The following is a 13,239-nucleotide window of genomic DNA, read 5'->3' on the forward strand; positions in this document are numbered from 1 at the left end:
TCAATTTTACACCTCTTCTAGCTGCCTCACACCCTCCTCTGTCTGCTAACTGCCTTTTGAAACATTAAAAGGCACATATTTAATATAACTGCACTAACCCTGAACTATCATGGTATCAGCAATGTGGGACACCCAGCAGCGACATTAGAGTCTTCCTTTTGGACTAATTTGGCAAATGAATTGGGCTTTCCAGGAGAAAAATATTGATCAATATCTGACATCGAGCACAGATTTTTAAAAATATTTTTAAAAGGCCTAAAATCCAGCAATCCTTAGATTGTCACGTCTATATATCAATGGAAATAAATCCATTGATAAATAGAACATTCAGTATTTCCAGTGTAGTGCTATCCCAAACCCACCATCACTGCCTTACCTCCATTTTACATATCTTGCAACAACCTGAGGTATCACAGCAGAACACTATCACACTCTCTTGAAAAAAAAAAAGGGTAACCACTCGCCAATATTAACAATAGCAACTAATACAGAGGGGCATCAACTTCCTGGATAAACCATAGATATCGCACTGATACAGGAAAACCAACTAGTAATGTGAGAAAAAGACGGAAAGGTCCAGCTTTTAAATTACAATTCTTTATTCCAGCGGTTCAAATTTTTCCATACACAGGACAGTAATACACAATCAATTTAATAGAGCAAATCGAAAATATTTCTTGCCATACCGTCAAAGAAAATTCTGAGTAAATCAATGCAAATGATAGGAATAAAATGGACGCGGACGACAATCTTGTGTGCCTCCTTTATTTTCGGAGGATCACCAGACATAAAGGAATGTAAAATAAAGTCTAAGACAGGTTTGCCATGCAAATGATAGGAATAAAACGGACGCGGACGCGCGGACGACAATCTTGTGTGCCTCCGCATTTTTTAGCGGTCCCATTGACTTGAAAGGGTCCGCGAACCGCTTTCCGTGAAAATAATAGGACAGGTTATATTTTTTTGACGGACTGGAACCATGGATCACGGACGCGGATGGCAAACGGTGCATTAGCCGAGTTTTCAACGGACCCATATGAAAATCAATGGGTACGCTGAAAATCACGAGAAACGGTGCAACGGACACAGAATAAAACAACGGTCGTGTGCATGAGGCCTTACTAGTAGTTTTTCAAGAGAGAGCATAGTGATTTTTTACGTCGGAGTGCTGTGTATATGGCATGTGAGGAATTGCAGGACCGTATAACTAAAATAGATGCAATATTTAATAAATCTGACCCACAGGAACACCTGAACATAAAAATCACTATGCTCTCTCATGAAAAACTACTAGTTAAAGAGATGCGTATCCGGTGGGATTTAACATTGCTAAAAAAATATGTGGAAAGAAATATGATCCCAGGAGGACTAAGGATTTGCCAAAAGCCTTCGGTGATTTACTCAGAATTTTTTTTGGGCAGAATGGCAAGAAATACTTTCGGTTTGTTTTATTAAATTGATTGTGTATTACTGTCCTGTGTATGGAAAATTTTAACCGCTTGAAAAAAGAATTGGATTTTAGAAGCTGGACCTTTCCGTCTTTTTCTCACATTACTAGTTAGCAGCTGATCCAGGCTGTGTCCGTGCTTCTGGGAGTCGATTTTAGGTGAGCGCTGCAACTTTTGTATGTTCTATATAGGAAAACCAACTAATATAAAACACCACATTTTGACAAAGCACACTATAATCAAGGGTTCCATTTGTGCTCTGTTTCTTGGAATTTTACATGAGCTGTAACTGCATGAACAAGAGATTCTATAAGGTGCAGGGGGACAAGTTATCTTTCTAAAAGGAAAGCTACTGTCATAATTGGCAACCTATGTAAACCTATGACAGGTCAGGCATCCTAGATCCTAGAAATACTGGATAAATCCGTCATCTTCATACAAGGCACTTTTATACGTGAATGTCACTCTTAATCCTATTTTAGACTCATCTACCAAAAAATCTTCACTATCAAAACATAGCTGTTTTACATGTAGCAAAATCTCTACAATCCCTCACATTAGGAGATGCATGATCCCTTCAAACAGACATTATACACACTATTCTTTAGAACATTTTAGGGGTTGGCCACTTTCTTTGTATATGTAAGACTATAAGGCACTTACTAACATAGCCATGGCTGATTTTATGTGCCATTTACTATATTAAGTGTTGAGCGAAGGATTAAAAAATATTCAAATTGGCTACTTCACCGAATTTTACAAAAATATTCACTTCATGACTACTTCGTCACATAGAGCATTTTTTTGTAAGTAGTGGGTGCAATGACAGGAAGTGGCGAATGCGAGGAAATTCGGCTTCGCAAATTTTCTCTGAAATTCAGATCGAAGTCTGCTTTGTGGACTTCGATTCGCTCAACATTAGTCATAACCCCTTGTTAGGCAAATCTTCTGTGATGTCCTGTCCATAATGGCCGCTGATTGAGGGTGATGCAGACAAATTACTCAGTCTCCTCCATTCTAACACATTGCACCTGCATTAAATGCCCATCACTGCAAGTACAGATGGCAGGTACAGGGTATTTAATAGAGGAAACATCACATGGAGGTGATTTGCCTGATCACATGACCCTCCATCAGCAGCCATTTTATGGACATAACCTCTGTGTAGAGGCATACCTTATGAAAAATAGAAAATGGTGCAGAATATCAACAAAGGCTATGATAGTAAGGGTTATATAATCATCTTACAAACAAATTGGTAACCAGTGACCAGAAAATGGCTGATCTCTTTAATTTTATGATGACTTTCTACCCATCTTGGCACTGTCAAACAAACACAGCATAAACAATTCTTTCTTTCCTGAGACTATACTTTTGTGGCTTCCTGGTGATAACATTAATGGGGTTGTTTGCTTTTTTAATATTGACGACCTATCCTCCTGGTACCCTGCCGATTAGCTGTTTGAAGAGAAACCAACACTGCTTTCCCTTCATGGTTTACCTGCTCACCGTCACAACTGAAGTGGAGTGCAGCTAGAATTACAACTAAGCCGTCCCATTCACTTCAATGGGACAGCTCCTTATTTTTCAAGTAAATACTACAGTGCCGTGACGTCCCACTGAAGTGAAAGGAACAACTTAGCTGTAATTACAGCTGCTCACCGATACTATCGCAACAGCTGAACGGAGCAGGTGTCGGGAGCTGGACCCCCGCTGATCTGATATTGATGACCTATTCTGAGTGACCTTGCTGTATCACCTGTATACAAGCATGATATCCCTGGCCCACCATAATATGCTCTTGTTATACCACTAATATTGCTCTTTATAAATAGAACCTTGGAAAGAAAAAAAATATTGCTGCCCTCTTCCAAAAATAGTTCCACACATGCTGTGTGTGGTATTGTGGCTTTACCTTATTAACATCAGTGGAGCTGAGCTCCAACAACAGACACAACCCTATGGACAATTATGGCACAGTTTCTGGCAGAAAGCAGTTGTGTTTGTCTAATCCTGCACACCCCCTTTGACCCCTTCTACCCACAGTGGTTTTCCATTTTTGTTTTTCACTCCCTGCCTTCCCAGATCCAGTTTTCCATTCACATAGACAAGTTATACTCTCTAAAATAGCATATGATGTGGTGGGAAGCTGGAAAAAAATTCCAAATGGGGTGAAATTGAAAAAACAAAAACAAACGCCATTCCGCCACAGTTTTATGGGGGGGGGGGGGGTTCTACGCCGTTTCCTATGAAGTAAAACTGAGCTGAGTCAGTGTGATAACACATTTATATAGTTTCTCTTGTGTATTAATACTTAAAGAAAAATATTTTTTTTCTTTTCATTGCAATATTTTGCCCCCCATAATTATTGTATAGTTATGTCTACAGAGCTGTGAGGACTCATTTTTTGCAGGATTATCTGTAGATTTCATTGATACCTTTTTGGGGTGTTAGACTTTTTGGTCACTTTTTATTCAATGAAAAAAAAATATGGCGAATCGGCCATTTTTTTTTTTTTTTTCGTTAATCTGTTTGCCATATAGGACGATAAATATTTTCTTTTTACTTTTTAAACTTTTTTTTCTACTTGGGGCCTATGTAGAACATTCAGTATATTTCAATGTAGGGCTGTCACCTGCAGGTCTACCTTGGAATATTCCTGTGAAAAGCACTGGAGCCTCAGCAGGCCCTGGCCTCCCACAGGCAAGAAACAGTTTTCTTGATCGCCACATGGGGGATCCATTCCAGGCTCGGAAGTGCAGCTCTCAGATGCCGTGATCAAATTTGACCACAGCATCTGAGGGGTTTAATGCCTGTAATTGGCATTACCGACGATCACAGGCATTACTGCCAGGTATTTGCTGTATGAAAGAGCAGAAACCCGGCTTCTATTGCACCTGCTGGCTTGTGAGCTGGCACCATCTTTAAAAACCTGACTTTGGTTGTACTATTATAATGGAGGTTGGGAAAGGGTTAAAGGACATATCTGCAGGATCAACCCTTTTAAACCAGCCATAAACCAGCCATAAAGACATGAGGCCTTACTAGGGGTGACCCTACTGATTAAAAACATATTTCTCCCACGATCTGTTGCTGCCTGGAGGACAAAGAAGTGTTTTTTTTTTGTTTTTTTTATGTGCAAATTAGGGCTCCAGTGCACCATGCCTCTAGGTGCAACTTAGTATCTTTGTTTTGCTTCCCTGGACACTGCCCATCCACCTGTACCTGTCAATTAAGTGGAGGGGGAGTGCCAAGGGAAGAGAGGAGGAGCTATGAGGCACTAAGTGGCTAGGGCCTGCCCTGAGTGCACAAGCCCTAATTAGCATACTTGAATGAACACTTAATGGATCGTTGGAAGAAAGGTACGCTTTTAATCAGCAGGGTCGGCTCTACTAGGTATCATAGCTGGTTTAATATGGTTGAGCCTGCTTGCAGATACCCACTTTCCCATAGTGTCTGATCAGTGATCAGTGATTTCCATCGATGATTCTAAGACCAAACCAGAAGCGGGTCAAAAACAGAACAGGTACAAATTCTTTCCAGCATACATTATCTCTGTGTAGGCTTCACTACTGGTCTTGGCTCACAATCACTGAAGGAAATCACTGACCAAACACGGACTGTGTGAAAGCAGCTTTACCGTACTTGTCCTAGGTTTAATGCTGGTTACTGCACAGATGTTTCTTAAATATTTCTGCATTCCTTATATGATTTGCAGCAGTAAAAAAATTATCCTTAGGCCTCTTTCACACGACCGTTGTGTGCACCCGTGGCCGTTGTGCCGTTTTCCGTTTTTTTTCGCGGACCCCATGACTTTCAATGGGTCTGTGGAAAAAACGGAAAATGCACCGTTTTGCAGCCGCATCCGAGATCCGTGTTTCCTGGCCGTGAAAAAAATATGACCTGTCCTATTTTTTTTACGGCCAACGGTTCACGGACCCATTCAAGTCAATGGGTCCGTGAAAGAACACGGATGCACACAAGATTGGCATCCGTGTCCGTGATCCGTGGCCGTAGGTTAGTTTTTATACAGACGGATCCGAAGATCCGTCTGCATAAAAGCTTTTTCATAGCTGAGTTTTCACTTCGTGAAAACTCAGAACCGACAGTATATTCTAACACAGAAGCGTTCCCATGGTGATGGGGACACTTCTAGTTAGAATACACTACAAACTGTGTACAAGACTGCCCCCTGCTGCCTGGCAGCACCCGATCTCTTACAGGGGGCCGTGATCAGCACAATTAACCCCTTCAGGTGCGGCACCTGAATGGGTTAATTGTACTATCATATCCCCCTGTAAGAGATCAGGGCTGCCAGGCAGCAGGGGGAAGACCCTCCCCCCCTCCCCAGTTTGAATATCATTGGTGGCCAGTGCGGCCCCCCCCCCCTCTATTGTAATAATAGGTTGGTGGCCAGTGCGGCCCCCCCCCCTCCCTCTATTGTAATAATTTGTTGGTGGCACAGTGTGCGCCCCCCCCCTCCCTCCCTCTATTGTAATAATTTGTTGGTGGCACAGTGTGCGCCCCCCCCTCCCTCCCTCTATTGTAATAATTTGTTGGTGGCACAGTGTGCGCCCCCCATCGGCCCCCCTCCCTCTATAGCATTAACAACATTGTTGGCCAGTGTGCGGCCTCCCATCTCCCCCCCCCCCATCATTGGTGGCAGCGGAGTTCCGATCGGAGTCCCAGTTTAATCGCTGGGGCTCCGATCGGTAACCATGGCAACCAGGACGCTACTACAGTCCCGGTTGCCATGGTTACTTAGCAATAGTACAATAGTAGAAGATTCATACTTACCTGCTGGTGGCTGCTGCGATGTTCGTGTCCGGCCGGGAGCTCCACCTACTGGTAAGTGACAGGGTCTGTGCGGCGCATTGCTAAATGAACTGTCACTTACCAGTAGGAGGAGCTCCCGGCCGGACACGAACATCGCAGCTCCCAGGTAAGTATGAATCTTTTACTATTGTACTATTGCTAGTAACCCGCTGCCACCAATGATCGGGGGGGGAGATGGGAGGCCGCACACTGGCCACCAATGTTGTTAATGCTATAGAGGGAGGGGGGGCCGATGGGGGGCGCACACTGTGCCACCAACGATTTATTACAATAGAGGGAGGAAGGGGGGGGGCACACACTGTGCCACCAACGATTTATTACAATAGAGGGAGGAAGGGGGGGGGGGCGCACACTGTGCCACCAACGAATTATTACAATAGAGGGAGGGAGGGGGGGGTGCACACTGTGCCACCAACAAATTATTACAATAGAGGGAGGAAGGGGGGGGGGGCCGCACTGGCCACCAATGATATTCAAACTGGGGAGGGGGGGGGGGGTCTGCCCCCTGCTGCCTGGCAGCCCTGATCTCTTACAGGGGGATATGATAGTACAATTAACCCCTTCAGGTGCGGCACCTGAGGGGTTAATTGTGCTGATCACGGCCCCCTGTAAGAGATCGGATACTGCTAGGCAGCAGGGGGCAGTCATGTACACAGTTTGTAGTATATTCTAACTAGAAGCGTCCCCATCACCATGGGAACGCCTCTGTGTTAGAATATACTGTCGGAAATGAGGTTTCACGATCTAACTCATATCCGACAGTATATTCTAACATAGAGGCGTTCCCATGGTGATGGGGACGCTTCAAGTTAAAATATACCATCGGATTGGAGAAAACTCCGATCCGATGGTATAAAAGGGACTCCAGACTTTACATTGAAAGTCAATGGGGACAGATCCGTTTGAAATGGCACCATATTGTGTCAACGTCAAACGGATCCGTCCCATTGACTTGCATTGTAATTCAGGACGGATCCGTTTGGCTCCGCACGGCCAGGCGGACACCAAAACGACTTTTTTTTCATGTCGAGGATCCTCCAAAAATCAAGGAAGACCCACGGACGAAAAAAACGGTCACGGATCACGGGGAAAACGGGACCCCGTTTTGCGGACCGTGAAAATATACTGTCGTGTGCAATAAGCCTTAGGTCAGCAATCTCATGGACACAGCAGTAGTTTACATTATATCTGTGTCTAATTCAAACTACCTTTCTCCTCTTCCAGGGTTTACACTACTCTTTAGAAGAATCCAGCGACACCTTTTACACTTTAGGGCCCACGCACGTGTTTGGAATCTTGGGCTTCTTCTACTACTGCACTACAGAATTTTGAGCTGACTAAATTGCTACAGATGATGGGGTAAATGACTGGGGGAGTTTTCTAGGTGTATTCATGACCTAGTTTTTGACTGGACATTTTTACCTCATTATGTGTATTATTACATGGTTTATGCTTCTTGTTCACATTTTACCAGATGATTAGAGCTACATTTTGATGACTCTTCAGTTTTTAGACAATGCAATGAAAACACAATGAGGAGAATGAGACACTAAAATGAATATGTATGGTATGCTGATTTCACTAATTTATAGTCTTATGTGAACTCCCCAATTAGTATTTTTTGGTCAATAACCTATTAGATAACGTTTATTATAGGCAGACTTTTTATCCAAGGAGTCAATACTAAAATGGAGTTTTTGCAGTACAGTCTAAATGACTTCTACAATGAAAGTATTAACAAGTATGAAAAACATTTTAGATGTAAACAGAAATGAGAACTGATCTTAATGTCGTAGGGTGACAATATTCCTGTCAATTTATTTTTAATACAATGGTGGATGATTTATAAAGCAATTTGTACTTACAGTCTTTTCTTTTCCAGTTTCATGATCCGTGAGTTGGCTTGCTCCAGGTTTAATTCTCTCATCAAAGGTTCCTCCATCAATTTCTTTCAAAGCTGTTGCTGAAAGGTCAATCATCAAATCTTCCTTTGGCATGATTTTCTCTTTAGACTGTAAATGCTCTGCTGCTAGTAATGAAGTGTCCTGTATAGTTTCTTGTTTGTGCTCATTTAAAGATAGCCCCTCTGCTATTACAGGGGCCACTAACACTACTTCTTCCTTCATTACTACAGGCCTACAGTCTACAAGCTTGACATCTTTGCTCCCTTGATCCAAAACATTATCAATCTGTCCAAGTTTTCCTTCTGGAAGTATACTAATGTCCTTTTTCAATACTTGATCAGTTGTTTTCTCACTTGGCTTCAAACTTGGTGTTGAAGGTTTTTGCAGTTGGTCTGCTGGAACCTGATGCTTTGGTGAAGAGTTGGAGGATAGGCCTAATGGTTGGGTCATCTTGTCAAAATTTCCAAGCTGTCCTGAGAGTGCCCTTTGTGTCTGGCAATTTAAGCATAGCCATTCTGCAGCCTGCAAAATAAGAAACAAAAAGTTGTAATTGTCATTATGAAACACATAATTTATATGGTTCATTAGAGGGATATTATGAGCTCTTTAAAACTCTTGACATCACAAATAAGGTACTCCATTTCAAGTATATCCTGGGACATACATGTTAAATGGATGCATGTGACTACGGTGATATTTGACACCCATAGGGTTCGACTATTAAAAAAATCTTACTCTATTTTGTACTATAAAATGCACCTGACCATAAGACGCTCCCACCCCCAGGTTTGGACAAAAGGAAATTAATAAAATGAAAAAATTTTTTTTTTTTTTACTAATTAAAACCTCCCTGGCAATTTAATGAAGTGGAGGGGTCAATGTCACTAACTTTAATATTATATTGTAGAAGGGGTTAATAGTTTAACGTCAGCTCCTGTTAATCCTAATGTGTCATCTTTTGACCATTCAAACAAACAGCAATGGTGCATGTAGTCAGATGATAGGCATATCAACATGACAATAAACATCAGAAGTTGCAGTGTACAGTAAAACCCAGTACCCACTATGTAGTCCTCTTCTTCTTACTGGTCTAAGTCCTACCAATGATGACATCAGTAAAGGTCCTTAAGCTACATTAGGTCAGAGCTTTCATGCATTTCAGTGCTGCATAAGGAGGGATGTGTTTATCATAGTCTTCTCCATGAACTGAATGATCTTTCAGCCTCATCTCCTCCCTGCACAAATCACACAGACCAGTGTCAGACAGGGAGAGACAGAAGCTAAAGCACACCTCTGTCATTAATCCAGCAAAGCACTGTATAAGCGCTCTGCCAGATCACTAAGGAAGCAGTCATGGAGGTCTGACACTGCTAAAGAATCCTGACTGTGGACTATAAGATGCAGGAACTTTTAAGAAAGATTTTTTCCTGCTAAAGTGAGTCTTTTTGTCCCAAAATACTGTATATATTTAATTGACACATTCTGTTACTGGTTACAGTTGTATGGAATAACATAGCGAGCCTATTTTTTTGTGATACACTGTTATATAATGGTCTGAGGCTGAAAGGGCACTCTTGTGGTCTCCATATGGCTAATCTAACTCTATGGACCTGTTTACCACATACATTGGGAGTCATCCTATCATACACGCTAAATGTGATGTAAAGTCTTGAATGCTCTATTCTCATTGCTGCTTTTGCACATTCCACATCTTAAGTCCAAAAATCTATTACATTTTACTCTGCTAAATTATTGATAACTCTACACCATTGACTTTTAAGGAATGATTTCTGCGTCTCCTGTTGACTCCTCATCTTTTATTCTAGGGCTATATCACTTTGACAACATAATAACGATCATTATTACATTCAACATCATTTTGCAGCTGGCAGCACTATTCCAAGCTGTGTTCGATCCAACAGTCATGGGAAAATTCAGGAAACTGGACCTTCTAGTCAACCAGTGGCAGCCTAGACCAAACACACAGCATACAATGTAAAATAACTACATACAGCTATCTGTATCTTAAGCTAACATTGAAAGTCTGAAGTGTAGGAAGATCAGAATCTGTTCACATATGCATGACCTAATTTCTCTTAGAACTGTGGCAAGCCATGTTGGTAGATTATAGTAACCATTCACACACAGGATATCTTGATTATGTGTAGAAATTGGAGTAAGCCATTATCCAGAATTCCCCCAATAATAGTTCCAGCTACAATGCTTAATAGCGGTCAGAAAGAGTCCACCTTTAATAGTACCAGTCAGAGCACCCCTTTTATTACTGCCAGCTACAGTCTAGAATTATAACTGCAGTACCGATGTCCCAATAAGCAGTGGCAGTGTTCCCATGAAAAGGATCAGACATAGAGACAGTGAGAGTGCCAATTAGCGGCCACTCTCACAATACTTCACTCATTGCTATAATCAGACATAAGCCCCAGAGCCAGGGACTAAAATATGTGATCTCTTGCTATGAAAAAAATCCAAAAAATCTGGATCTTTTTATGAAGACTCCTGGACAATTTGTCAGAACTGAATTTATGATTACCGCAATAACTGCTTTAGCTTTATGAGCATTTACCTTAATGTGTTTCAATTAACCAAAGATTTTTATACCAAACCATGCAGACATACATTTTATATTAAAGGGCTGTCAGAGTTTTTTTTTTTTTCACATTTTACCCCAAAGTGATAGAGGTGGGGCTGGCAATTAGTTAAAAAAATTTAAAAAAAATATCTTTCTTTATTATCTTCTCGGCTGCAGCCAGTGTTGTACTGTTTGGCTGCAGCAGTGATGTTCTGTGTACTGCTGCAGTCAATCACTAGTATATGGCACAAAACTTCTGAGGCCAGTGATTGCTGCAATGATATATGAAATGTCTTTACCTGCATTCAAACTTGCTGCAGCCCAGAAAGATGACAGGATGGCTGCGTTGGATTGGAGCGGCGCATGAACGGAAGGTATCATGAATCCTCCACTTGTAAAATAAAAAACAATCTTGGGACAGCCCCTTTAATTATTTTTTCATTATTCATTAATCTGATCTCTAATAGAAGGAGAACATGCAACTTTTTTTTAACGAAAAACTGAATAATAATTCAAGTTGTTCTATTTTTTCATGGATCTGACAACCACTGTGTTATGTGACCTACAGTTACCATGGCATCATCTTGTATGCTTCTGTCAAGTTATGTGAACAAGATTTGACCGAAATAATATTTATGCAAGTACATCTATAAAAAAATGGTATGTCTGACCAGGTTAACTGAAAAACTTGACCTTCCTTTGCTTTGTTCTATTTATTCCTTACCATGAGGACAAGATAAAAATGGAATATGAATTTAGTTTATATATTATTTAAATAATGATACTGATTTTACACAGCGATGTGCATATCCATTCACAATCATGAACTTTTTATAAAAAATTGCTACACAAATGACATGGATAAACTACTTGCACACATTTTATTGTAAGATACTTGACCCATCATTCCTGCTTTGGATTAAGAAGAAACCAGAGGTATTGCCTAGATAAGATCTTATCTCACAGAACAGCAGTGCCAAGCATACCAATACTGTAGTATTTTCTGGTTTGTTTTGTAGCCCTATTATAATTGGTTCTGTACCATGTATGTTGCTAAGGGTATGTTGACTGTATCTCAAAATGTGCTTCTTAGTCAAAATTGAACACAGGGACATTCACTAGGAGTTAAACCCCATCTCTGTAAATTGTACTAAACAAAAAAAAAAGTCAATATGCCTACCACAGTGATCATATTTGTAAAGTCTTCTCTGAGTGTGCATAAAATATCAACTTCAAGTATATGACAGATAAAAGGCTAATGATATAACTGAACATGAAACGGTAAGAGAGGTATAGCTACAAAATATTCTAGGTGTGAAAGCACATTAAAAGATCACATTTGTGTGTTACAAATGCTATACAACAAACATAAAAAAACATTTCCTTTTTAACTAAGCATCAGTAACATAATCACTTCTGAGTGAAAGTACGGTTCCAATACAGAAAATCAATGTAAAAACTATTTTATTCTATACTTTGTTCTGGAACTGTTCAGGCTGACTGGCTGCTTGGAATTAATAACGTGGATATTTGCACTGTAATTTCTAATTTTAAAGGTCAGCCTTTTTCAATTTTCTTTCTAGCTACTTTTCATATTCAATGCTATGGATACCTATTGTTCCGAAAATATCCACTTAGAATTATGCATTAGAAAATACCTGAGGATTAAATTATGATTATATATAACAAGGAAAAAAAAAAAAGACTATATATCAAGCGAATATTAATACTGTAGATAATGATATTATGCTACATTTTTCCTTAAAGGACTGATCTTGGCTATTCAATATTAGATTGCCAGAGTCCCGCTTTCTCACATCCCTGCAATCAGCTATTTGAATGGGCCAAAGTGCTTCTCTTGCATCCTGTACCCCTTTTCTGTTTACCAGCACAGCACAGCTACATATTTTTAGTACTGGCTGTGCCTGGATTTACAATTCACTACAACTTCATCCCATTCAAGTAAATGGGGTTGAACTGTAATAACAGGCACAGCCCCCCTGCAAAAAAAGTGGAACTGTGCCTTGTACTACCAATGATTCATGTTGGGAGAGTGCAATTCTAAAGTTCAAACAGCAAAAATGGTAATAAAGATATACCTGAAGCACTGAGATTATACATTTGCTGAATGCATATCATAGATACTGTAATTAACATTTTTTGTTTTTTGTTTTAGCTGGTGGAATATTTCTCTGTTCTCTATGATGGATAGCTAGAGATGAGCGACTTTCAAAAAAATTTTGATTCGGTTGGTTTGCCCAATAAAAAATAAAAAAATTGGCTCAATCAGAATTTATTTTTGGTGAAACGCGTTAAAAAACTATTTCCTAGCTGCTGAGAGCCTTTATAGTGGTGTAGAACACTGTGCCTTGCAGTAACACGCCAAGAGAGTCTGCTGTGGAAGTTAAACCAATACTGTGAGTCAGAATGACATGCAGATGACAGCGTCGCTCTTAGCATC

General features: G+C 40.5%; 1 protein-coding gene across 1 annotated transcript in view; it reads right to left on the minus strand.

The window, feature by feature from the left end:
- Positions 1-9,825, minus strand: part of PCLO (piccolo presynaptic cytomatrix protein) — a 193,708-nt gene extending 183,883 nt beyond the window's left edge. Inside the window, exons 1-2 of the mRNA XM_040414091.1 lie at positions 9,814-9,825; positions 8,150-8,710 (exon numbers count right to left, since the gene is read on the minus strand). Of these exons, the coding sequence (XP_040270025.1) occupies positions 8,150-8,710; positions 9,814-9,825 (573 nt within the window). The remainder of the gene's footprint in view (positions 1-8,149; positions 8,711-9,813) is intronic.
- Positions 9,826-13,239: the final 3,414 nt, after the last annotated feature.

Source organism: Bufo bufo, chromosome 1 (genome assembly GCF_905171765.1).
Source record: "Bufo bufo chromosome 1, aBufBuf1.1, whole genome shotgun sequence".
In the NCBI taxonomy this organism is placed as follows: Eukaryota; Metazoa; Chordata; class Amphibia; order Anura; family Bufonidae; genus Bufo; species Bufo bufo.